At 45.7% G+C, this 27,084-nt stretch overlaps 2 protein-coding genes and 1 long non-coding RNA gene across 5 annotated transcripts in view; 1 reads left to right on the top strand and 2 right to left on the bottom strand.

The window, feature by feature from the left end:
* The window catches only part of TLL2 (tolloid like 2), a 121,709-nt gene extending 103,741 nt beyond the window's left edge, over positions 1 to 17,968 (bottom strand). For both annotated transcript variants that reach the window (XM_077878169.1, XM_077878170.1), the window contains exon 1: positions 17,761 to 17,968. In XM_077878169.1, the coding sequence (XP_077734295.1) occupies positions 17,761 to 17,953 (193 nt within the window). In that variant the 5' untranslated portion in view covers positions 17,954 to 17,968. The remainder of the gene's footprint in view (positions 1 to 17,760) is intronic.
* On the top strand, positions 2,674 to 17,020 carry LOC144301338 (uncharacterized). Its single transcript, XR_013368154.1, has 3 exons — positions 2,674 to 3,009; positions 9,243 to 9,319; positions 15,844 to 17,020. It is a non-coding gene; the product is annotated as an uncharacterized LOC144301338 (long non-coding RNA).
* Positions 17,969 to 22,656: 4,688 nt separating the features above from the next.
* Positions 22,657 to 27,084, bottom strand: part of TM9SF3 (transmembrane 9 superfamily member 3) — a 68,317-nt gene continuing 63,889 nt past the window's right edge. For both annotated transcript variants that reach the window (XM_077878167.1, XM_077878168.1), the window contains exon 15: positions 22,657 to 26,825. In XM_077878167.1, coding sequence (XP_077734293.1) covers positions 26,758 to 26,825 — 68 coding nt within the window. In that variant the 3' untranslated portion in view covers positions 22,657 to 26,757. The remainder of the gene's footprint in view (positions 26,826 to 27,084) is intronic.

Below are 27,084 nucleotides of genomic sequence, written 5' to 3'. Positions count from 1 at the left end.
AGCAAGATCGTTAGCTCCATTTATTGGGGAAAGTAAGGCTTAGGGAGTTAACAACTAGCCCGCGGTGTTTACAACCTGTGAGAAGTGGGTGGGGCTTGAAATCAGACCTTTTGGCTCTAAACTTGGAGCTGTGTTCACAGCCTCACACGGGACCCCATTTCTCGAACTGGGACTCCAGGCGGGGGCTGACCTCATGGTCAGCGGTAAGAGCCCTGCTTCCAGATGAGCTGCTGGTCTGACAGAGGCTGCACAGCCCAGCAAGGGTGCTGAGAGGGGACAGAGTGCAGGACGGGTTGCCGGGGGGCTCCTGAACACCCCTTCCCATCTAAGATCCTGAAAGTCCGGTGGGGGGATCCTGGGACTGTTATGTGGTCCTTGGCTTGGGGCCTGCAGAGCTGGGAAGCCCAGGAGCCAGTCAGAAGCCCAGCCCATCAGAAGGAGACCCCTTGACTCTGCCATCACCCTCTGTCACCCATCACACCCTCCTCAAGACTCAGTTTCCTAGGGAGGGCTGACACAGCCTAAGGATACCTCTGACCTTCCAGTCTACCCCGGCTGCAGGCCCTACTCCACCCTGGGGCTCACCCCAAAACCCAAAGAGACCTGGATCTATTACCTCATGGGAGTGACTTCCAGCAGGTGCGCTTACCTTACCTCCCCTCCCCTCTACCAACCAGGCCACTTCCTAGCCCTCAGACCTACACTTACAACTTGGGCCTGAGCTAAGGGGTAGTTTATATCTCAGTCAGCCTCCCTCATACAGACCTCATCACTAATGTTCCACCATAGAGCTGCATCTCAGGACACGACAGCCCAAGTTAAAGCAGAGTGGGGCCACAGGCAGCATCTATATTGAGGAAGAGGGAGCTTGGATGCTGTGTGTGACATTGAACAAATAACTTGTCCCAAAGTGCCTTTGGTGGCACTTTCTTCACGCATACAAGGAGACAACTGAACCAGCTCCGTGCTTCCCAGTCATGGTCCACAAACCACCTGGTTTGAAATGTCTGAGGAGAGTGTTGATGTGACAATCCCCAGGTCCCCAGCCCACACCTATGAAAATCAGAATCTCTGGGGATAGGACCCAGGAATATGCATTTTAAACTCATGCCCCTGTCCCGCCACCCCCCCCCCCAACAGGTGACTCCTGCTTCACTCAAGTCTGGAGACCAGTGGAGTCCACCCTCTGAGGTCCCGCCAGCACTAATGTTTGATTTCTCTACAATTTCTATTAGAGAAGTATACGCATCCACCTACTCAGGGCCTGCCCTTTGTCATCCCCATGACAGGCCATGCAGGAAGGATGGAACTAAGGCTCCGTTTACGAGTCTCCCAGAGAGGAGCCAAGATTATCAGAGGAACTAAATATGGTGCATTCCGACATGGGAATTCCTCCCAGCAAACAGGCTGAGGTAGGGCGCAAGGGCCTGAGGCGGGACGGTTACAGGGGAATCCTACCCAGGGATACATTTAGTTCACTTCAAGTTTCCAACAGAGGGATTTAACAGGTTTAAAGCAGTTTTCTATGAATCTTTGTCTAGGGAGTATATGTACAAACAAACAGGGAGGGGTTTTTTTGATTTTTTTTTTTTTTTTTAGTAAAAAGTTAATCGGCTTAAAGTGTGCAACTAAATAAGCAAAGCTTACATTAAAGTGACCCACAGAGAAAGGACCCCATGGAAAGAAAGTTCTAAGAAATACAATATGGCCTCTATGTTCTTTTGTAGTTTCACGCTATAAATATTCATGGGGCGGTGTTAATGGGGTCCACAGCTCTATGCAACCACAATAGTTTTTTTGTTTATTCTCAGGACCATGAACTTTGAAACCATGAACCTAAATTTCAGGACTCTGCATTCAGGCGCATTTGCAGAGCATGAGGGGAGAGGTTCGGGCTCTCGGAGGACAGAGGAGAGGAAACGGGGCGAGATGTGAATCACGCCTCCTGGATCTTTTGGTTGAGATTAAAGAGTAGGGTCTGTTTAGTATGGGAGGCCTCTTGTCTCAGGGTGTCCAGCTGCTCCAGCTTGGGGAAATGGCCCTCACGAGGGACAGACAGCTTAGTTACTCAAGCATATGGCACAGAGGAGTGGGGAGTTGGAAATATTTTAATTGGATCAGATTTGTTGCAAGTTTCACATTCTTTAAAAAGCTAGTCTGAATCATGGACTTTCTAAGATGGAGAGAGCTGAAAAGCCATCTAAGCAACATCCTTGTTTTCCACGTGAGGAAACAGGTCCAGGAAGGTCAGATGAGGTGCTCAAAATATCACATCCTAAAGCTATGTCTGCTGACGCTCACCCAGTTCTCTGTCCCTACACCAGGGATGGCAAATATGAGACAAACATGTGCTCCCCTCCCTCAGGGCGGATATCCCTAATCATGGCCCTCCTGTCCATGGAACCTGGATGCTGTCTCCAAGCCCATCCCAACACAGGACCAACACAAATTGATAGAAATGGCTCATGAGCTGGGACCTCTTTGCCACCTACACCCCATGCCATGCTGATAACATTCATAACCTATTATCCATTGGTTCCAGCTAAGGGTTTTCTACTCAAAGCCACTTCCAGCCTGAACTCAGCAGTCTGAGAGTGTGCAGCAGAAACACAGCCGGGCCTTGGAATCCACAGGGCTCTCCACGTTAACGGTCGGTCAGGACCTAGGAGAGCACCGCGTACAGATGGCTCTGACAGCAACTGAGCTCTGAAAGCTGGTTCCACCTCAAGCGAACACCCAGCCCTGCCTTCTGCCTCGGTTGGCGGCATCCTATTGTACGGATACGCCAGGGGAGTCCGGCTGGTGCCCGAGCTGGTGGCCACCTGGCTCGAGGCAGATAGGGCCGCCTGCCTCGCCCCTGCATCTACATCCCGATATGGCTGCACCAGCGCATTTCAGAGCCATGGCACATCTTCACTTTCCACGCAGGACTCACTTGGCCTGAGAAATACCTGCTCAGCTATTTCCCAGAAAAAAAGGATTATCCACTAGATTGGCAAGAGCAGGAAGGTAGGCCATATTCGCAAGGTTATTTAAATTTGAGAGCTCAAAATAGGTTTCATCTCATGCACCAAGCCTGCTCAACTGGTAATGTTTCTTTGAGCACTGTGAGGTGATTTCTCGGGTCCATAGAAAAGAGCACCATGGTCAAGTAGTCGTATCTGCCTTTGACATGGGGGAGAAGTGGCATCCCAGGTGCCACACATTGACCATTTACAAATGTGTGTTTGAAAGATACTAAAAATCTTTCCACCCATGTAAAAGAGTATTTGCAGCAATCCTGAGGTGCGATGAAAGTTCCGATACTTACTCTCCACCCTCTCTGCCCTGCTCTGTGCCCGGGAAGGCTGATCCTGTGGACTGCATCCTCCACGACCCCTCCCCCCACCCGGGCTTCTGGTGGCATTCAGGCAGGAGGAGAGCCTGGCAGATGAGATGGAAGAAGAGGGAGAGACGTGGGCATTTCTTCCCTTCTTTCCCCCCTGTTTTGGTGCTGTGTCTCTCACAGCAGGTGCATCCCTCAGCCACTTGCCCTCCAGCTCTGTTCCAGCTCCTATAACGCTGACCCCTCCCCATCCCTTCAGCCACAGAGGTGGCTTGCTGGCCTTCTTCGTCCCCTAACCCTGCCTCTGTAAGTAGTCTCTTCATGAAGGTCTCTTCAGTTGAAACAGCTGGGGTAAATTCTGTTTCCTGCTGAGACCCTGGCTCCCTTTGTTCTAAGAAAATCCTTCCATTATTTCCACAGCTATATAGAAATGATGACATTCACACTGGCAAGGTGATTGGCTACTTTGGCCTAAGAGAACACTTTCATTGCTTAATTCCAGCAGAATGTGACTTAGTGCTATCTTATACTTGCTGTGTTTCAACAGCCTGAGCTCACAGGAATCCACTCAGTATTGGAGAGAAGGGTGCAGTTTAGGTCCTAAGAACCAGAAGCTTCTTGGGCTATAATTTTGCATCTTACGTGCCTGATTCCAGGACCAGGCATATCTCATAAGCCCTAATAACTCCACTGTGGAATGATCTTGCATAGAGCCACACGTTAGCAGCGCAATTATGCAGGACTCATTCTGAAGACAAAGGCCCACTGGAGACTCTAAGTAGTGCAGAACGTGAAAAGATATGCCAGGCAGAGGGTAAAGGAGACCTGGGGTCCACCTCTAGGCCATAGCTACCAATAGCCGTCTCTATGACCTTGGACAAGTTACTGCCCCCTTCTCCCTGGCCCTCAGGGATCTCACAGGAAATGTGAAAAACTTAGAATAAATGATCCTAGTAGTTCCTTCTAGCTCTAACATTCTACAGGATTTTACTCTAAGATCATATCTGGTATATCTGGCTAATATTCACGAATAGTAATGAGCTTATCCTCATTTTGACTAAATTTTCTTCATAAAGGTCCAGCAACTTTAGTCTACTATGGCAGAGATTGCTTATTATCCACGGATATCTTTTCTCCCTTCTTCCATAATAATAGAACCTCTGATTTTCAGTTCCAGGTCTTCCAGAAGAAACATTCCCCAGACCCCCCATATAGCTATCTGTGGCCACATGACCAATGAGATAAAAGCCAAAGTAGCAAATGGCATCTCCTACAAACCTTCTCATACATTCTTTGTCCCTTTTACTTTTCCATGTCTCCCATGTCTAGATGGTGTTTGTGATGGTTTGAGCTCTGGATACCATCTCAGGCCATGAGGATAAAGGCCTCAATCTTAGGAGAATGAAGGGGCAAGCTGTAAGGAGATTGTATCCTGGGGAATTGCCTGGAGCAGAAGCCATATTGGACTGGCATTGCAGAACCTCCAGACTTTGATGTGAGAAAGAAACTTCTAACTTGTTTAATCAATGTTTCAGCTACCAATGTATTGTTTCTCAGCTCTAAACCTACCTTTAAAAAAAAAAAAAAGATTTTTATTTTATTTATTCATGAGAGACACACAGAGAGAGGCAGAGACACAGCAGAGGGAGAAGCAGGCTCCCTGTGGGAAACCTGACATGGAACTCAATCCCAGGACCCTGAGATCACACCCTGGGCAGAAGGCAGATGCTCAATCACTAAGCCACCCAGACCCCTAAATCTACCCTTTTTCTGTCATACTTTGTGATGCTGGAGCTGGGCCATTGAAACATTATTCCTTTGCCACCTGCATGACATTAGGCTTTATCAGTAGAGGGCACTAGAGGGATAGTGCAAGAGGAAGTGATTTTTCTTCCTAGTTCAGGTGGTCTCATCTCTCTCATTCCTATGGAGTGGTTGCCAGCAGTGTCCAGGAGCCCTGCTGCTGTCCACCCTTCAGAGTGTTGCCCAGACTCCAATGGACGATGCCTCACTCATCAGTCTTTTCCTGAAACATCTCAGTGAACTCCTCCAACTTCCAGTAGACCACAGGCACACCCTCTCCTATGATGTTAGAAGGTAGGGTTGGGGTGGGGTGGGGTGGCCTCTCTCAAGTTTACTCTTCAGTCCCTAGTAATTTCTCTCCACATCTTGTTGTTTCTGTTTTCCTTAGAGTTCTCCAGTAGCCACTTCCCTTTTGCTAGTTTATAATCCTTTATATTAAATGTTTGAATTAGTTCTCAAATTACTGGTGAGATTTCAGTCTCCCAACTGGACCTCGATGGCCATAGCCAATTAATGTGGGTCCATTACTAGCAAACCCTAAATCTTAACTGACACAGCCCTGCCATCATCACCATGAAAGAAGTGAATGATATGGTACAGAATAAACTTTCTGCTTTTTAAAAATCTTCTCTTCAAAAGTTATTTGTGACAAACATGACAGATAAAAGGTTGAAGTTCCTAAATTTAAGTTTCTACAAAATGTTAAGCATTCTACAAAATGCTCATCCAATTAGAAAAGTGAGCATGATGGGGATCCCTGGGTGGCTCAGCAGTTTAGCGCCTGTCTTCGGCCCAGGGTGTGATCCTGGAGTCCCAGGATCGAGTCCCACATCAGGCTCCCTGCATGGAACCTGCTTCTCCCTCTGCCTGTGTCTCTGCCTCTATCTCTCTCTCTGTGTCTCTCATGAATAAATAAATTAAAAATCTTTTTTTAAAAAAAGAAAAGAAAAGTAAGCATGAATAGAAGAAAAAAAAGCTTATAAATAAGAAGGAAACAACAGGAGCACAAACAGGAAGTGCACATAGCAAAAGAAATACAAGTGATCAAAATAAATTGTTAAAGGTTCAAAATCATTTGAAAAGGACATACAATTATAATATAAATGCAAACTGAAGAAATAGCAAAATTATTCTTCTCTTATCAAATCAGCAAAAAATGTTTAAATTAGAATACAGAGGGACATCTGGGTAGCTCAGTGGTTGAGCGTCTGCCTCCACCTTAGGGCATGATCTCGGGGTCCAGGGATCAAGTTCCACATCGGGCTCCCTGCGAGGAGCCTGCTTCTTCCTCTGCCTATGTCTCTGCCTCTCTCTCTGTGACTCTCATAATAAATAAATAAAATCTTTTAAAAAATACAGAATGTTAATAGAGATTCAAAGGAATGAAAAAATTTGAAGGGCAATTTGAAAAGAATCAGAAGGGATTCAGTAGGGAATCAGGGAATCAGTAGGGATTTTTTTCTAAAGAAATAATGTTAAATGCACATAAAAATCCAGCAACAAGGATGACTCAAGCATCATTGTGTGTAAAAGCAAAAGAAAAGATTGGGGAAAATTTCTATGTCCAACAATAGGGGATCTATTAAACAAATTATGGAGCATCTACACAATGATGCACAAAACAACTTAAGTCAACATTACAGAAGTGCATCTATTACATAAATAGCTTTACTATCATGGAAAGAGGGTCATGATACTCAAGTGAAAATGAAACACCAGCAGGTTCAAAGCAGTATATACAGCACTTAAAGAAAAAATAGAAGCACGTCTAAGAATTTTTTGGAGTAATACACAACAAAATGTCAACAATTACTTCTAGGCCATGGAATTACCAGAAATTTTTGCTCTTGCTTGCTCTTTATATTTTCTAAATGTTCTTCAGTGGATGTGTATTAGCTGTGTAATTAAGAAAACTGTTTTATGTTAAAAAATAACATGCCCATGTCAAGGACACCTCAATGCTTATTGAGCATGCCTTGATGAACTCATTCACGTTTCCACTCTGATCTTGAGATGCATCTCATCTTGGTGCCTCTCCCACACACAGACCATGATCTCCCTCCCATCTTCTTTTCCTTTCCATTCCCAAGGCCATAGCCCAAGTCTGGTCCTCATGCTCTCAGACCTAGACCTCCTGGTAGTCCTCCTATTTCCTGCTTCTACAGATCCTAAGCATTATATGTCTTCATTATAATAGTCCTCTGCTCAAGAAACATCAATAGCTCCCCATTTCTTAAAAGACATGTTTCAAATGTGTCAGCTTGGCATCCACTATTCCAAGGTAGGCCAAGATCATGGCTTACCACCCCAGCTTACCAGGAAGGCTTCCTTGATTTTCTTATGGTGATTGCTACCTTTTCCAAATCCCTCTGGTATCTCATTCACTCAGTTTTTCATTTGGTAAATACCGCTTGAGCACCCACCACATGCTAGGCACTGTGCCGATGACCGGGAAACCAAGTGAGTCTTGTTTCTTTCTATGCCTGGAGCTCATTGTCTCATATGGAGACAGACACTGAGCAAATAATCATACCAATAGCTATACCCAGTAATGGACTGTAAAAATGCCATGCAGAGAAACAAAGATGATGAGAGATTTAAGACATCAGGGCCTAGGAAGGCCTCAGAGGGCCAGGGGGCCAGGGATAGGGAAAAGGATATGTATGCTGAGGGTCCTCAGCAGATCTGATTTTGTAAACAGGATCAAGCATGAGTTTCAAAAGGACCACTCAAGCGACAACGTGGAAAAGAGACTGCAGGAAGCAAGTGGGGCAGCAGGAAGATGTGTTCAGGCATGGTCACCATTAGCCCAGCTGGGCGCCCACTTTAGACTAAACGATGGCAGTGGAGGTGGAGGGAAGGGGACTGGCAGCATTTGGGCTGGACTGCATGAGAGGGGAAGGAAGAGACAGGTATCCAGGGTGGCGTGGGGATTCTGGTTGAAGCACTTGGGTGGACTCTGGTACCATGTAGTACCTGCCACCACAGAGCCCAGTCCTCAGGGAGCCAGGCTGACTCTGAGACGGGGTGAGAGGATGGGAAACCAGTGCCAGCTCAGTGCGGGGGAGAACTGACCCAGGAACTTGAGAAAGAGCTCCTGTAGAAGGTAGCCTGCTCCTGTGGGAAACTGGCTCAGGCACGACTCACATCAACTCAAGGCCAGTAACCCAGGTGGGAGGAAGGGGCGGAGGCTGGGTGCAAATTGCAGGATGAGCGGGGAGATAAGTGGCCCAGCTGGCGGAGCAGGCAAAGACTCGGGGCTGAACATCAACACTCAAGTGCTCGTGCAGGCGAGCCTGAGAATATTTATTGGTAATTGACAGAAGTGGTTAGAGGGTGGCGTGATCATAGATAGGTCTGTAACCAATCAGCAGGAAAGCTCGGTTCCTGTTGCTATGTTTGCATCCAGGCAGAACTGTATTATGAACAGGCTAAGAGGATACCATGAGAAACCTGCTTATATGCGTTTGGTTTATCTGTCATCCTCCCTCTGCTTCATGGATGAGAGCAAGCGAGCTGTGGAGCAATAAATTATCACTCGCCACATGCTATGGATCCCAAGAGAACTCTTTGCAGCCCTGAGAGGGAGAGATAAGCATACAGAGGCCACAGAGATTGTCACTTAGAGAGAAATTCTTAAATAGGGGAGCAGTAACAGGAGTAATAGTAACCACAGCAAGGAGAGGAGCCAACGATTATTAACTGCTTGCTGAACACTTTTGTCCACTGCCTAACTTAACCCTCCAACAAACCTATTAGATGGGTTTTCGTATCATTCCCATTTTCCAAATGAGAAGACAGGCTCAGAGAGGTAAAGAAATTTAGTGAAAACCACACACAAGCAGTGAGGACAGAGGCAAGGTTTCATGCCATGGGCTGCCTGAGCCCCAAAAAGTCTCTTAAAAATGACATTTCACTGATCTGCTCTGTCACCCAGATGGCCCATTCACCCAGAGTATCCTTGGGGAAACATGCACCACCTAAGTCCTCTACCTCCAGGGTGAAGAGAGTGACCGGTCCCGTCATCCTCAACCAACCTGACACCATGGAGTGCCATGAACCGAGAGCCTTCAGGGACAGATGCCTTTGAACACTTTGTATCATTCTCCTCTAGGCTCTGGGACTGAGAGCACTTTGAAGGCCAGAATTGTCTCATCCTCATTGGAGTCCTGGCCCCGGATAGAGAAAAAGGTAGGGAGAAGGCGGCAGGCTATGGTGCTCTGGGGAGCAAGCACACCAATGACCTTCATTGGGCAGCACAGAGGCGCTGGTTGACAGTGTGGAGAGATCCGGGAGAAGGGAAGTGGCTCCAGGTTTGGAGAGGCCATATGCTTAGGGAAGACAACAAGGGTTGGAGGATCCTGTCCCATTATGGATGAGTTCGGTGTCCCATGCAGGCCCCAGCCCAGCTTCTCCCCTGTGTAGCACTTGGACATCTCCCAGTGCCCACAGATCATAAGAGCCCAGAGCATCTCCCGTGAGTGCTCAGATCATCTCCTGGCTATTTGAGAGACCAGTGGAGAGAGGAGAAGGAAAAGAGCTTTGAAAACCATCAGGCATGGCCCAAAGCTCTAAGGCAATGCTGTAATCACTGCAAAGGTTAATAGCTTAGTTCTTCTTTTGAAAAGCACGGTGAGGGGTAAGAAGGCAAAGGTTTGGGGAATCAATGAAGTTACATCCTCTATGCAGATTGCTTGACTATGGGTCCATAGCAGAAGGACTGTGCCACCATCAAATGTGATGTGGATCCAAATCCTGCTTGCACCTCAGCTATTTGCAACATGAAAGAACGAATGCTTTTATTTTTTAAGTTTTTTAAAAAAGATTTTAGTTAATTATTGGAGAGAGAGAGCATGAACAGGGGGACAAAGGGAGAAGGAAAAGCAGACTCCCCGCTAAGCAGGGAATATAATATGGGGCTTGATCCCAGAACCCTGGGATCATGACCTGAGCTGAAGGCAGGTGGTTACCAACTCAGACACTCAGGTGCCCTGAGGAATGAATGCTTTTAGAAAGAGGAATGGCTGGGGAAGAAGGGGGGAGGGGGAGCCATTGGCTGAATGGAGGCTTGAGCCCAATGCCATTCACACATCTCCAAATAGTCGGGGGTTGGCTTCTCAGTGGATCCTAGACACCCAGTTGGCTTGCAGGGCACGGAACCACCCCCCTCACCCCCACCCCTGATCCAGCAGAGCATCAAGGAAGCCAGACATTCATGGCAGATTGTTTTCAGACCAAGGTCTTTAAGTATAGAGGATTGGTGCAGCATTGGTGTTGTCAGGAAACATAAAGCTCTGGTAACATTATCTGGCTTTGGTTGTTCAGATACTCAGTTTCTTGCCACTTGGAAACCTTGTCGAATTTCGGTGGGATGATAATAATAAAAACAATAATATTTACTGAATATTTGCCATGTTCCAGGCACTATGCAAAGGCTTTGTCTATTTTAACTCCTGTAATCTTCATAATAACTCTATGTTGTAGATATTAGTATCCATATTTTATGGTTGAGGAAACTGAGATTCAGAGGGCTTAAGCAAGTTGCTTAGGGTCCCAGAGCCATTAATTGGTATAGTCAGAATCTGAACTTGGGCACTCTGTCTGTAGAGTCTACCCACTTAGCCCCTGGGCTCTCTCAGCACAGAAGGTGGTGCTGCTCATGGGACTCAATTTATCCACACACTTTTTGGACATGACAGGTTCTCCAAGGGCCACAAGATGACTGCAATATTTCATATTTATTGAATGATTCCATTTGTGAAGCACAGTATCAAGTGCCTTTCTCATAACAAGCTTACAACATAGGAGTTTCTATTAACCTTATATAGACAAGGAAGCTGAGGCTTGAAAGACTTTGAGACTTGCCCAAGGTCTCACAGCTCTAAGTTACAGAGCCGAGAAGGAGAACCTCAGTCAACCTGTCTCCAAAGCTTGGGTCCAGAACCAGCAGGCTGGCTAGGAGCCTACCCAGTTGTGTCCCGAGAATGGCTGGAGAATCAGTGAGAAGCGGAGGTCCTGAACCGACCGCAGGAGGTACTGCTTCATGGGACAACCTGCAGACCTGTCTACACCTGGCTTCTCTCAGCAGCCTCTTCTTGCAGAGGAGGCCATGCCTAGCCCTGAGCTGGACACTTCCAGGGACAGGAATAGGTCCAATTGGCACTTAGGTGCCCCTCCCTTGTCCCATTGGACAGAGGATTAAAGAATATGCTCCCAACATACATGCCACTCCCAGAAGAGGGTGTGAGACACGGATCACTGGAGGATTGGCAAAGAGAGAGAAGAGAACATAGGTTCCACTGGTGTCAGAGTTGGGGATCCATGTTGGATGATGCCATTGAGGACTTTGTCTTCAGAACTTGAGCTCTGTCTACAAACACAACATCAGGAGTCACAGGACTATCAATGTCAAGCAGAAGGTCTGGGCAAGAAGCTCAGTTTCACCATGTGCAAAATGGGAACGGACACAGTTGCCGGTTTACTCCTGGGGCTGGCTAAAGATCGAGGGGGTGGTATTCTTGCTATCACTCAGCTTTTGGACCATTCTCACCGAAAGGGGGCCTCCCCTCTACCAGACACTGTTTGCCCCAATGTGCGTGTTGGCCACTGTTGGGACCTCTGGGTTCCATTGGGTATCTAATGGCCATGCTCTCTCTGCTTGCTGGAGTTGCTGTGTCTCTGTATGATCATTACTCAGGAGCCGAGCACTTCATTTCCTCCCCCAACTCAGCCCTAGCCAGTCCTCACCTTCACTTACTTTAAAAAAAAATCTTTATTGAGCTATAACTCACATGTCATAACACTCACCCTTCAAAGCATTTAGGAGACACTGTTTACCAATAATTATTATCAGGTCTGATTGAAGAATCCATAACTACACTACATGAAATCAATTGTTCATTTATTACGAGAATTCAAATTCCTCTATAGCATGTCAACAAAAGAGCTCAAGAAAGAGTTGTATCTTCTCTGTGCTCTAATGATGTACACGTCAATCACTGAACACCTGCCTGTGCCAGAAGCTGTGCTAAGCACTTGACAAATATTGAATCATTTAATTGTTTCAGCAACCTCAAATAGTGAATATTAACAGTTCTTTCCAAGTGAGGAAATGGAGGCTCAGAGAGGTTAAGTACCTTACTCAAGGTCACAGAGCCCTGCATAGGCAGCAGATTTTGAATCCAAGTCTGTCAGGTGTCAAAACCTGTGCTCTCACCCACCACAGGCCCTGCCCCAGGGCACGTCAGGGGGTGATATATTAGAAAGAGAGATGAACTAGATGCTGTTCCTGCCTGGAGAAGTGGGAAAATAAACTTTCATTTCCATACAGCCCTGAAATATTTTGACTCCATCAGATCAGCACCTGCCCATCAGCAAGGACACCACGACAACTAGAAATGACAATAAAGTTGTAAAATGCCAGCTGCCGTCCCCTGAGTGTGGCCCACAGGGGAGTGTGGGAGTCTGACAGGAGAGAGTAGGGGTGCCAGGGAGATGAGAACAGGCTATGTTGGGAAGACAGGCCTCTAAGAGGCATCATGGAAAACTCAAAACTGTGCTTACGAAACCAAGGCATCTGCTCCTGCCACGAGGGATGGAAACTCCAGGGGTGAGGGCTAAGCACTTCCCAGGACCCCATGATCTCCCAACTCGGAGCCCACTAGGTCAGGTCTGCCTCACTACTTTGCAGGCTAACGGTGAGCTAGGAGGTCCCTTCAGCTACAGACCCAATCCACATAGGGTCAAAATCATCATTCCCTCATTCGGCAAATATTAATAAGTATCCCACAATGTGCTAGGCACCACTCGAGGCACTGAGCTTAGAGCAGCGGCCAAAACAGACAAAAATCTCTGACCTCACAGAGTAGGACATTCCAGCCTTGCATCAGTAATGTGAGGGCTGCTGGCAAAAGCTGTCCCAGAGAGTACTGTCCTCAAGGTCCCTGCGTGGCTCTGAAAATCAAGGCCTGATTGGTAAAGTCAGGTGCCTGGGAGAGAATGACAAGGTAGAGTAGGGCCCCACTTTCCAGACAGAAGTAAGGTCTGAAAGTGTGGGAGGGATGCGAGCTTCCTCATGAGGAAAGAGTAGCTCCCAGACCAACCACTGGCTCCTAAGCTATAAGCCACCAGAGACTATATTTATTTATGTAGCAATAGATTTTTTTTATCATATATGAACATGGAGTAGTGAGGAAGGCCCTGGTATTTATCAAGCCGCCAGCTGAAAAGGAAAGCTGGCTGTCGGCCAGTTTCCTTGGGTTTAATAAATCCAAAAGGCCATACAGTATTTTACAGTTTACAAAGCACTTTTTCATCATTTGAGTTTCATGTAGACAATTTTGGTGACCTATGTCACACATCCTCAGCTTAACTCTGGGCAATTCCATGTATCACTGCATATCTCCCCACATTTCTACTTAAGAGCTTTTTTTGAATCTGTAGTGACCATGGTGCCTGCACACAGACGCAGGCTGGATATACTGGAAAGTTAATGCCTGGAGGAGCATGGCAGGTCCTATTTTCCCAAACTGGCTGAGACAACACCCCCTATTCCACATGCTCTTTTAACAATATGACTTTGATACTCTTCCCATGGAGAGCTGCGTCTATATTCCTTCCTCTGCAATCTGCAAAGGCTTGTGACTATGATGGAAATGAGAATACGCAGCTCCTGAAGCAAGGTCACATAAGGCAATATAGCTTCCATCTGGTTCTCTTGGGACGTGTGCACTTAGAATCAAGCAGCCATGCTGTGAGGAAGCCCAACTAGCCCATGTGGAGAGACCACACAGAGGAGCCACTTGTAGGTGTTCTGGCCAATAGTCCAACTGAGCTCTGGGCAACAGCCAGCCTCAAACCACCAGATGTAAGTGAATGGGGCTCCAGATGATTCCAGCCCCCCTCTCCCATCACCACCACCTGTAAATCTTCCCAGCAGAGGGTCAGACATTGCAGAGCAGAGACAAATCACCTCTGTGGTGCCCCTTCTAAATTCCTGATCTGGAGAATCACCAAAACAATAAAATGGCTATTGTTCTATGACACTGAGTTTGGGTGGGCTTTTTTTTTTTTTTTTTTTTTTTTTACATTGGAAACAAAAGAAGGAAGAGCAGACAATGAAGGATAGCAGCCTTTGGAGAAACCCTCCAGCCTCTCATTGTATGGGCAAGGAATTCTACAAGACTTTCTGGAAGCTGTGCAGGGGTCCTGGTGGGTGTAAGATTCCATCAACAAAAGCACCTACTTCAGTTCACTTCCTTCATTGGATTTCCTCCTCCCTTGTTCTACTCTTCCTGCTTCATTGGGATCACCTTCCTAATGAACTATCTACACACAAGTCCTTGTCCGAGGAATCCAGCTATAACTAGCTGCAGGTCACCCTACAAGGCAAGTAGTTTATTCCCATCCCCATTTTGCAGATGAGAAGATTAAGACATAGAGAGGCGAAGTGACTTGCTCAAGGCCACAGAGGGAGTAAAAGGGATAAGGACCCAGGCCTTCTGGTGCTGAATCCAGCTAAAGAATCGTGGGTGAGAGCAAATGGGCAGGAAAAGCCCTCAGAAGCTTTGCAAAGGTTTCTTTCAGAGCATGGTGGTTGCGAGGATGTCTTATAATTCACTGTCAATTGAACCCTTGGCCACACTTAGAGTATCAGATGAAAACCAAACAGCAGAGCCGGCTGTGTACTGCTGGCAGAGACCGTGCCCAGAAAGCCCAGTGTACCTTACCAGCCCCAGGCCAGGAGGACTGCACACATTCACTCCCAGTCCCCCAGCATCTGATTTGAAAAGCATCCCTTCTCACAGCATTAGGTAGATTGTTTATTAGTAAATTTAAATGTTATAGTTTAAAACTTGCTTCAAAGGTCCACATGGAGATGTCCTTTCACCAAGTTTCTAGAAAACCTGTTTGTAAAGAACCTAAATATACAGCCAGGCACTGTTTAAAGCACTTTACTAGGAATCATCCTCATTTATAAACAAGGACATTATGGCACAGAGAAATTAAGTGTCTTGCCCAAGATCACACAGAACGTAAATGCAGAGGAAATGGTGAAATTCGTAAATGGTGAAAAATGGTTTTAAAAATGGTAAGAGTGGCGAAATGGTAAATAGTAAAATAGTAAATGGAGAAACACTTACTAGTTTGGTCAGCCTCTGAGAGACTGAGTTGGAAACACAGGTCACAGAATCACAGAACACAAAGTAGAAAGGATCCAGAAGCACAAATTCAAATGCCCTCCTGGTGTGAAGTGGGCACAAGGCAAGACCCCCAACGTGGGCCAAGAGCACCAGCTCCTTGGGCCTGACAGTTTGCAACCCCAGCAAGTCTAATGACCTCATCCTGGAGATGAGCAACTGAGGCCCAAAGAGGAGGGGACTTGTCCAAGGTAACACAGCTCCAAGAGGCCAGGACCAGATCCCATACTCTCCTCTCTAAACCGTGTCTGCAGCATAATGGAGGCTCCCACCCAAGAAGGGACAGGTGGTGGTGGTGGGGGGGGGGAATGTTTTAGATTCAAAGCCCTGAAGCCCTCCTTCTTGGCAGAGGAGTCAGGAAGTTAGGACTTGACTGGGATCGGATGAGAGGCTGCCCCTAAACATTTGGTTTAAATGTGGAACCAAGCAATGCAGTGTTCCCCCTGAGCTGAGTGGCATATCCTTCCGTTGGGACCTCAGTGCCTGGTGAACTGCTTTTTTTTTTTTTTCTTTTAGGAAAGAAAGCTTTTCCTAATTCAGGGAATTTCCAGAAGCACGGACAGACTGAGATGTGACCTTTCCCCAGGTCTCCCTTGCCATCGCCCTCTTCTGGCCACTCTTAGAATGAGCACAGCTTGAGGAGAGGCCAAGGCTACTGGAAGACCAAGGATGGCTGTGGAGCACGGAGGGGGCTGGAACCAATCTCCCGAGATTCTCTACTCTCCAGCCCTGCCCACCCATCCCATCCAGTCTGCAGACTCACAGAACACGCGGGCCCTGGTTATCCAGCATTTTCTACAAAATTATTGGGGAGAAATGAGGCCCCAAGGGGCAAGCCTGCCTTAGGGTTATTCCATAAGGCTGCCACTGGGAGGTGGGGGCCTCTCTCAGACTTATGCCTCTTTCACCCAGATTTCCAGCATGCACACCAGCACCCAGCACACCAGAGGTGCTCAGTACATTCTTGAACAAGCCGATGACGGCTTCTTGAGTCCAGACCCCCGATGCCCACATTAGCTCCCAGAGGCCCCAACACAGATCCAGTAGCGTCCAGGATCTGAGAGTTTGTTTCAGGCGATGGTTGATTCACCTCCTTACCCTCCCCACCCCTCCACCCCCACCCCCATTTTCACAGCCTCAGCTTCTGTGTTTTCGGGGCAAGGCCGCCACCATTCCAACAGTGCTCTGGAGACCCTTCTCCCTGGTCACGAGCTGGGTCCCATGAGGAATTGAGATACCTCAGTCGGGACATGCTACCTGCTGATGTTCTCTCAAATGACCCAGGAACCCACACTTCTGCCCACCTTCCTAACTCAGAAGCCCCACCAGGCACAGCAAAGGTGAGTACTCTGCAGGACTAGGACTACTCCCGCAAGGGAAAAGCAGGCCCCTCAAGTCTGGTTTGAGCTTCAGCCTTCGCAAGATTGTCAGGTCTCACAGGCTCTGGGGCCTCCGGCCTCCTAGTGGCCTGGTCTTCCGCGGACCCGGCCCAGTTCTGGTCTGTCGGACCTGCAGCCTGGCCCTCAGCCAGGTCGTTACGGGACCACCTCGTTATTCATTCGCAGAGAATTTCCCCACGCACCATGAGGCCTCCTAGAATGACTGTCCCCAGTTTGGAGACGAGGGGATTGCGGCTGCTAGAGGTCTCCAGGGGGTGAAGAAGTGGGGCCACGGGGGGCGGCCGACCGCTGTCTGGGGGAGCAGGCGGGCCGCGCTCCCCGCTCCCAGGGCTCAGGCCCGCCGCGGCCTCCCGGGACTCCGCGCCCGGCCCGGGGGCGCTGCCGCCGCGAGCGCTCGGGCTGGAGGCCACGCCCCTCGGGACGCACGAGCCGCTGGTGGCTCCGGGATCCGAGCGGCGGCGCCGGGGCCGAGAGCGCGCCAGAGGGACCCGCGCGCCCGCCGGCGCCGCTTCCTGAGGGACTCCAGCACCTGCCGGCTTCCATCTCCGCCACCCCAGGCCCGGGCCGCGCCGAGGGGGCCTCAGGGAAGTTTGCGGCCCCTCGGGGCACGCGCGTTCTCCCTCGGCTCCCACTTTCCGCGTCCCCGCTGTGCAGCGTTTCGGGGTTTGTTCTTCTCTTCCCTGGAGCACGCACGAGACCTCGGGAAACTTTGCGCACAACTTGCAAACGCCCGGAACGGGGCCCGGGGCTCCCTCGAGCCGGGGAGGGGCGCGCCCAGTCCCGCACCTGGACGTCGGGCGGCCCGGCCCCTGGCTCCTCGGCTGTGGGCGCGCTCCCGACGCCGCCCCCCGGGGCGCTCCGCGGGCCTGCGCCCGGGACGTCCCAGCCGGAGCGGCATTGTCTTCCCGGGGAGCGGGGGAACCTCGGGGGAGGGGCGGGGAGGGGCCGGCCGCGCGGGCTAGCCCACTACTCATTTGCATTTCAAAGGCAAACTTCTGCCGGACTTCCCCGGCCGCCGCGGCGGCGGACCTACCGGCTTTGCACGGGTCGTGGTAGTGCTCCAGCGGCGGCTCCGCGCCGTCCTCGCCTTCCAGCGCCGAGGAGTCCCGGGCGGCCTCCGAGCGCTCCGCGAGCCCCCCCGCGCCGCGGGGCAGCGGCGGCGGCAGCAGCAGCAGCAGAGACAGCAGCAGAGGCCCCGGGGCCCCGAGAGCAGCTGCCCCGGGCATGGTTGCGAGGCGCCGACGGAGACCGCGGGAGTCGCGTGCGCGGAAAGCTCGGCTCGGGCCAGGGACCGTGCGCCCGGGAGGTCGGCGGCGGCCGGGCGCACGATCAGACACGGCTGCCCGGCATGGCTCGGGCGCGGAGCGAGCAGGGCCGGCGGCCGGGGCCGCGTCGGGGCGCCCGGGGAGCCGCCGCTCGGAGCTCCTTGCCCGGCGGCCGAGGCTGCGGCGGCTGCGACTGTGGCGGTGGTGGCGGTGGTGGGAGCAGTGGCCGCCCCGCCCCTCCGCCCGGGCTGGACCACACAGGCCTCGCCAGGGGCCCGGGGCAGCCAATCACTCGGGCGCCCGAGGCGAGGCCCCTCCTCTTCCCGGCACCTCCGCAACTTCGGAGGAAGCGGAGCGAGGTGAAGATGCTGTAGGCAAGGACCCGGGGCCCCCGGACCCCCCCGGCCCCCCCCGGCCCCCCCCCCGGCCCCCGAGAGCGCTGCTCCTGAAGATCAAGGCTGGACTTCCCGCCTAGTTTCACTCGCCTCAGTCACTTTACAACTCCCGGACGCACACGTGGCGGCTGCGAGCTCAGGGCCAGGAGCCCCCCGTGAGCGGTCGGCGTCGTCATCCACTGGCTCTGCTTTCGGACAGTTAATCTCGCTGGTAGCTTTCAACTCGTAAAAACCAAAGATGACGATTCTCCCAGCTTTCTCAACATCCCTCGTCCAGCCATGAAGGACGCTGGCTGCAGCACCCACCTCACCAAACGTAGTGGCTGCTGATATGGGTGCCTTAGGGGAAGAATTATTTAAAACGACCGATTTCCCCTCTCGGTGACCCAACCCTTTAGCAAAACTGTTTAAGATGCTTCGTACAGGCAAAAAAGATTGACAAATGAACAGCTGTACGTGCTATTTGTGTTAAACTACAGGCATGTTTTTATTAAATAAGCCACTTACCATTAACTTGATGGAATAAAAATGACCAATTTCTGAAGCCTGGTTATTTTTTTTTTTGCCAATTAAAAACATATGCCCAAATAATTTAGAATAATCAAGAGATATTTGAAACCCACTCCCACGTTGTACCTTAAATGTAAAAATTGTCAGAACTGAGCCATTTTGACTTAGAGACATAAAAAGTACTATTACCATGAGGCATTTCAAAGACCTTTTTATGCAAGCAAAATTGCCCTAATCAAGAAGTAAACCATACCAATGTGTAGAGATTTTTCAGCATCACACCCAGTAGAATCTCTTTTTCATTTAAACTGCAAGGAAAAAATGAACTAAACTTCCTTTTGGGTTTCCACATGATTTCACAGCCACTAATGACAAAATAGCTGACAGAGAGCCCAGAGCTGGGCTTTTTATGCAGGAGTCAAATTTCTTGCATTAGGATAGTCCATCTTATTATGATAATCTGTCTTACCTATTAACTAGGTAACGAGTCCTTCAAACCAGTAAAGACTTACAACTTAACCACTGAAGGTGACTATTGGGTATTTTGTCTTTATCTTAAGAAATCCAAGTTGACCCTGTTTCATCATCAAATGGGCACATACAGAATGGAGACAGGTTGGAAAAGAAGATCTGATTTGGAACTCGTGAGAGGAAGAAATTTGGGCGGGATAGATACCACCAAATGGCAGGGAAGAGGCCAAGTGGCTGTTAAACAGGCATGAGGTGTGGGAAGGGGTTGAACGCCATTTCTGCCTGAATGCTGGAAGGAGTCAAACCCAACGCCAGAGTTCCCTGCATTCAATCCAGTGAAGGTCACCACCTGTCAGTAGACAAGTCCACAAAGTCAACATCTAAAAAGCCTAACAAACTTCTGTGACACTTCCAGGTCTCCAGATGGCACTAGGCAAACAGCCAACTGGCTTCCTCATTAGCAGGGAATTCCTCTGGAAAGTAGGACAATTATTACAGGAGACTTCTTATACAAGCCTTGAGGTTGTGAGCTTTTATTGCCTCTAATCCCCACCTGGTGAGTAGCTGCCAGGTCTTCTCACCAACACTCTTTGTCCAAGTATTTTGAAGACAGTGTGGTGCTCCTGAGTGAGCAAGCTGCACAGTTTTATGTCAGAAGTATTGTTTTGATGCTACTTGGGCTATCAACCAACAAATACCAACAAAACATTTGGATCACAGTATTGAGAGGTTAGATAGGAACTGAAAAGGGATGGTTAATCATTTTTATCAGATTTTTTAAAGATTTTATTTATTCATGAGAGACGCACAGAGAGAGGCAGAGGCATAGACAGAGAGAGAAGCAGGACCCTGTGGGGGAGCCTGATACGGGACTTGATCCCAGGATCCCGGGATCACATCCTGAGCTGAAGGCAGATGCTCAACCACTGAGCCACCCATGTGTCCCATCACTTTTATCAGTTCTATAGTTCCACAGTTCCTGATTTCACACTTTTATATATTAAACTCTAATCTGCGTTCACATAATTTTTAAAATACATGTATTTTAAATTTAAGTCCCATGGGAAAACTAGAGGTAGATTTAGAATCACAGTCTTTATGCTTGCAAGCTGCTCAGCTTAGTTCCATTGCATTCGTAATTATTCATAATTTTTGTAGGTTTCCTCCCCCATAGCTCATGGTCCTGTGGAAAACCTGCAAGTGGATACAACCTTTGCGCCCTGTGTAGTCAGATATCTATCATCCACCTAACTCATTCCATCACTTTCCATATACCCAGAGCAGCCCGGTTCTCTTGCAGCAGCTTTCGAACCCCTCCACTACCCCTAGTTTTCTCAACTACTCCACACATGGCACTTTCTCATTCTGCCATTCCAGGGCACTACACATCATCACCCTCTCCTCTGAGGTAGGGAGCAGAACCTCTGGAATAGAGCAGGAACTCTCATCTGCTGGTTTATTCCTTTGTTTACAATATTGACCACTGAGAAGGCACTTTGAGTTCTTTGGAAGTTCTTAAAAATAATTTAAATTACAATTTTTAGCAGCTATTTAAAACTCCTTGTAGCTCTTCTCCAAAACCTTTATCCAAGCTCCTCAGACACACCAGACCTTACCATCCACCTTTCATACTTCCAGCCCCAGTTCCTTCCACCTCTGTCTGTGCTCTACTCTTGTTGCATTAAAGACTTGCAATTGCCCTAATAGAGCCTTGCTGCTTCAAACCTGCGGGTGTCTGCTGGGGACAACTTGATAACCACACAGCCTGCATCCTCATGCCAACACCTATTATAATAGTTTACCACATTTTGGACACTTACCTATATATATGTCTGTCCTACCCTACTGGTCTATAATCAACTCCAACTTAGAACCACCTTCCATATTTCATTCTAGACCCTCCCTTCCCATTAAAGACCTTCAAGATCAAGTCCCATAATCTTAGCGGCTTAGACTGAGCCACTAAGAATAACCATGACATTGGCTAGTTAAAATAACTTCCATCAACTTCTCCCTATAACCATCTCCTTCCACTTTGTAAATTTGAAACTTTGATAAAAGTTTTTTGCATGTTTTATTTAAACATGCAAAGCTTTGAAAATAATTTATTTGTAGAGTATATTACCAACGACTCCACATGTCCCACTGGGGGCACATTCCCCCTTTTACTAATGTTAAACTGTAGATGAACAGTTTAATAAAATAGTTCTCTTTTTGAAATCCAGAAACTGGCTGTATAAGAGTCTTTTCCAACCACACAAAAAATGTTCATTAGAGATCAAAAGTAATCCAAATTTCTACTAACTTAAAACTACTTGGCCAACAGGAATTGTCAAGTATAGGTATGGAGGCAGCTAATAAAATCAGGGGAAGAAAAGAACTAAAAAAGGTTGACAAGGATTTAAATAACTAGTTAAAACTGGAAATGAAAAACAGAAGTACCATTAGACCTGAAGCAATGAACTACTGATTTTGATGTACAATAAAAATAACCCTTTCATTGGTATAGAACACTCATTTTCAATGTGATCTTTACCTGTATTATCTGCTCCCCAGGCTGGAGAGGTGATATCCCCATTTCACAGTGACAGTGGTCAAGAGGACTCTAATCTACTCAATACTTCTGGCCTAACATAGTACTCTTTGGCTGCTGTAGCTTCTTTTCTCTAATACCTACTGATCTACGTTATCAGCTTCACAGAATGGTTGTGAATACTGCTTATATAATACTGCTTTGACTAGACAACGTATTGTCAATCAGAATGACAGGCATGGGAGGTAGTGGGATTTGAGCATAGAAGTCAAAAGAAGTGATAAGTCAATAGAAGTCAAAAGAATCATAATAAAAGAGAAAAATAATTTTGTAAAGACAAACCTTATTATACCATTCTTGCACCTGTGTGTGTGTGTATATATATATATATATATATATTTTCAAAATAAGAAATAGGGGGGAAAAAGTAAAATCTTAGATTTTAAAGCCTTCATTTCAGGGGTCGGCAAACTGTAGCCCATTGGCTGTTTTTGTTGTCATATTGGAAAGTAGCCATGCTCACTGGTTTATGTACTATCTACTATGGCTGTTGTGCTACAGCGGTAGAGTAATTGTATCTGGCTCTCAAAGCCTCAAATATTTCCTATCTACCCTTTACAGCAAGTTTGCTGATTCCTGTTTTACTGTGGAAGGCTATTGGTAATCTCTTCATATGCATACCAATAATAATGGGTTATCCCTTATGCCTGGTTCACTTGTTACAAAAAGGAAAGAAATAAAGCATCCAAGGAAAGTACATTTAACTTTTTATTATTTTAAAAATCCAATTTCGGTTAGATTAACAGACTAGATTAGAACCTCAAATGTATTTGATACAGTATACACTGGATATCTATTACTAAAAAGCCAGTTGGAACATGACCTACACAAACCAAAGGTGTGTACAAAATGGAAGTAATTATCAAGCAGTAACTGTTTTCTTCCAACTGATACCGATTGCCCGGGCTCTGTGGGGACTTAAAGGTTCAAATTTGACACTGATGAAAAAGCCCGACTGGGACTGCTTTTCCGTGTATACTCTCTTGTCCTTCCAAACACAATTCCATGTTATTTGTTCCTTGCCTTCAGATCTTACTTGTAACATTTCTAATGTTCAAATTACCTAAAGTGAGGAACTGGGGTAAACACACAAAGTTCTGCCTTGTCCATCAATCATCTGCACACCTAGTTCACTAATACTCACACGTGAGCAGCTTTCACACCAGTTTGTTTCCATTTCCTGATACAGCAAAATAACTTAATTTTTGCTTTTTTCTCTGCACAATTCCACCTACAGCTCCAAAAAGAATGTCAACTCAGACGGCTTTCAGAAAAGGCTCATAAGAGAGAAATAGTTATTCCTCATACTGAATTTAAGTCTTAGAAGACTTCTGCAGTTTTATGTTCACTTTTTGATCTACCCTACCTCTAAATCTAGTCTCTTTCTGTACACACTTCCAAACAATCTTTATAAATTTTCACTGCTCTGATCTCTTTAACATCTTGATTGCTAAAATATAGCTTCATAACCATCGAATTTTTATGAAGGTATAAAACATTAATGAATACTTGCATTTTCATACATCACTGCTCCTATTACATGTTCCAGTAAATCAATAGACTGAAGCCCTAAGACACACTGAAATCTAAACTTAAAACCCAGATGGAACTGCAGTGTATAGGTTACAAATAGGCTTTTCTTTCTCAGAATTTATATACAGAAGCCCTTCAGTATATAGCTTTTCCTGAACAAATTACATTAATACATTTATTTTCTTTTTTACATTTGTAAAAATTCAAGGAAATCTTAAAGGAAGATTATTTGCAAGACATAGGGCATAAGGTGGTCTGTAAACATTTCGGAAACAAAAGCTTTAACAAACGGAATACAATCTGTGGATAAACCCTAAATAAGTGGATTTTGGAAGAACTGGAATTTGCAGCAACCACCTTTATAAAGAGATCCGTCCACTGTCAATGGAAAACACCCAATCATATCATTCACCAGGTTCAGATATCACCACAGTACAATGAATTCTAAGAGGATGGGGCTTGATTTGTGGTCAAACTCAGCACAAATCAGGAGCCCAACATGATATACCAAAGAATGCTTTACCATACTTCCAGCCGTTCCATTTCCAATTTATCCTACCCTTGTACTAGGACACATGAATAATTATGTCAATTAGTAGTAAAAATTTCAGGAGAAGCATGCTTATAGATGCAAGGAGAAAGTTTATCTTTAGTTTTAGATAGTGTTCAAAGCATCAGTTGATAAGTTGAGCAAATAATGTTAACATATGAAAAGACAGATAAACAGCATTAATGGAGTGGAAGAACCTCACCCTTTGGTTAACTTAAGTCATATTTTATTTTATTACTCTATAACCCAGAGCTAGGGAGCTAAACTGTTTATGGATTACATCTTCTTCAAAGACACAGACATAGCCAGCACCTACATAAAGGTAGAAACTAATACGTATTTTCCAAAGGACTTTCAAGGCAATTTATATTCATTTTAATGATACTTAATATATCTGGAAATTAGAACGCTTTTTTTTTTTTTTTTTTTTACCTGAAGATTCCCAAGGACTTGAAATCTATTTAGTAAAAAGAACTGGTTGACCTGAAAGTAGCTAAAGCAGTCATTTTTTAAAACCCTACATCTTACCTGCAAGATTCATGAGAAATAGATGTCATTTTACTAAGATAAAAGTTTGCTGTTCAATTTATACTCCATCAGACGATATGGTGTTGTAAGTACTTTACATGTGGTTAAAGAGTTATATTACATAAACCATTAAATATTGGCATTCAGTTTCCTTTCTTGTAAGATCTTAAAGCCAGGTGAGAAGAGAAAATGGAAGAGCCAGTAGACTGCATTTAATATAACATTTTGGCTTGAGAAAGGATTTACTACAGCTTCTGATCAAACTCCTGTTTGTTTATGTCAGCCATATTTAAGTGGTAAGAAACCAAACTTTTCACTCTTTATAGTCCTTACATATCACATTATAGGATGCAGAGTCAATTTATAGAAACATTTTGTAATGAAAACATGTTATGAACTATAAATGGCATGAGTTTCACATTGAAGTTTAAATACAGCGGTTTTGAGTCTTTCTAAAAATACCAATATACAGTATTGTTTTAGGTGGTCATTTGCATAGCAAACTATTAAACTAGAAACTCAATGGTTCTAGGAAAACTTCACATTATGGATAGTTCCAGAAAGATGTATTCAAAATTAAATCACTTCTCTTAGAAAACTGTAACCTTTATTTGCTCATCCATTAGTAAATAAGCTAGCCGCTTTTACCCCATCCCCCCTTTACATGGTACACCAAACTGAAGAGATTTTGTGCCACAATCTAATTCGAAGGGCTTACCATTTACTTTGTGACTATACTGGATAATCTACATGTAAGGAAGTTTGGGGATTTTAAAGTGTGGGTCTCCTGTATTAGAAAAGCATAGTTTACAGTATATTTTAAAAACTGCATTCAGTAATAATTGCCTTTTGAAAAGATTATCTTCAAATTGCAAACACATCTATTTTCACAAAACAATTTGGTCAGGAAAGTTTATTTTAACATTCTAAAGCAGTAATGCTTTAGATGTTACTTAAGTGCCCCAGACAGGATTAACAAAATTAAATGTTTCTAAATTACAAATTTAGCTCCTGTAGGAGCCTCAGAAATTAAACAGAAGAAAACAATCCCCCCTCCCAAAGGAAGTATGACACACACATTTTGAAGAAATCCCAATGTTTCATGCAGTGGTAGGCAAGATGTAAAAAGCCACCCAAATTCACACATTTCTACACCAATCATCATCAGAAAAAAGTCCTCCGTAGTCAATCTGTACATCCAAATGCATTTGAGAATCTACACCTACGTTACATTATTTAATGTTATATACATTTATTACCCACCCCCCTTGTTTTTAATAATTTCTTATGTAAAACCTTCATTCAAACCCAAAAAAGATGTAAGACTAACTTGGGGGAAGGAAAAAGATAATCACTTTAGACATTCAGTTAAAATGTAGTTTATCTAAATCTCAAAATGTTTAATAAAAACAAATATCTTCTCCATTTAACACTTTGCTTTCTAACTGTACAGTAAATTGCATTGTAGAGAGTACACCTCTATCTTCAGACTGTATCTTCTTTGGATGGAATTAAGATAGAACTGAATAGCTTTAAGATAAATAAATGGGAAGTTGGTCCAACTAAGATGACAGCAGATATATTACATGCAGGATTTAATATTTTTTAATTCTCTCTTCAAAAAAAAAAAAAAAAAAGGATGCAGTTCGATTGGGGGGAGGGGGAGTCAAAAAGAACCCAGATTCAATATATAAAAATGTCCCATAATAGGTTGACGATGGCAGTAAAAATAAGAGAAAAGAGTAATCTTTCTGGAACATCATTTTTCAATAACGTAGAAACACTAAGTGCCAGGAAGATTCTATTCATGTAATTTTAGCATCCAAGTTTCCCTCTATTTATTTTATTGGAACAAATGCTTTAAATAAACTATTTGTCCTCTTCACTGAAGAGAGCTGGTCTATTTCATCTTTAATAAGCTAGTTTTGGGGAAGATTAGCCATGTACTGTAGTAATGCCTACTGCATAAAATCCAAGCATTTGCTGTGAACAGTTGGAGAAAGCAGTCAGTAAGAACCTAGGATCAGTGGAAATAGATGTTACTTTAAGCCATCCAGGAAAGAGAGACCCACAGAGTACCCGTGTGAAAGCCCAAATCTCTTCTTGCGCTTTTTTTTTCTTTGCTGTGCAAGTTCCACCCCTATGAAAGAGAAACTGATCCGAAGTTCCAGGTTTTCTTGGGTCTCTAGTCAATTTTCACATTAGTATAGATTTTTCGGACAAAGGCACTTGTTCCCATGTAACCAATTGCTCCTGCAAAGATAAAATAAGATGTTGTGAAACAAATACATACAGGGTAGTATCCCATTTACAAACACTAAATGCTCTCTGCTCTGGAAAGCTATTCTTTTTTTCAATTCTTTTTTTCAAGATAACATCTTTTTTGTTAGTATTTGTTCTGAACTTATTAGAACCGTATCATTTGTTACGCAAATCACCTATTATTATCATATATCAGGTTAGACCTGATGTGATATTTTTAGAATTAAATATCAGTTATTACATGTATAAT

Source organism: Canis aureus, chromosome 29, assembly GCF_053574225.1.
Source record: "Canis aureus isolate CA01 chromosome 29, VMU_Caureus_v.1.0, whole genome shotgun sequence".
Taxonomy (NCBI): Eukaryota; Metazoa; Chordata; class Mammalia; order Carnivora; family Canidae; genus Canis; species Canis aureus.
The sequence above is the reverse complement of the archived record's forward strand: the minus strand, read 5'-3'. Positions and strand labels throughout refer to the sequence as shown.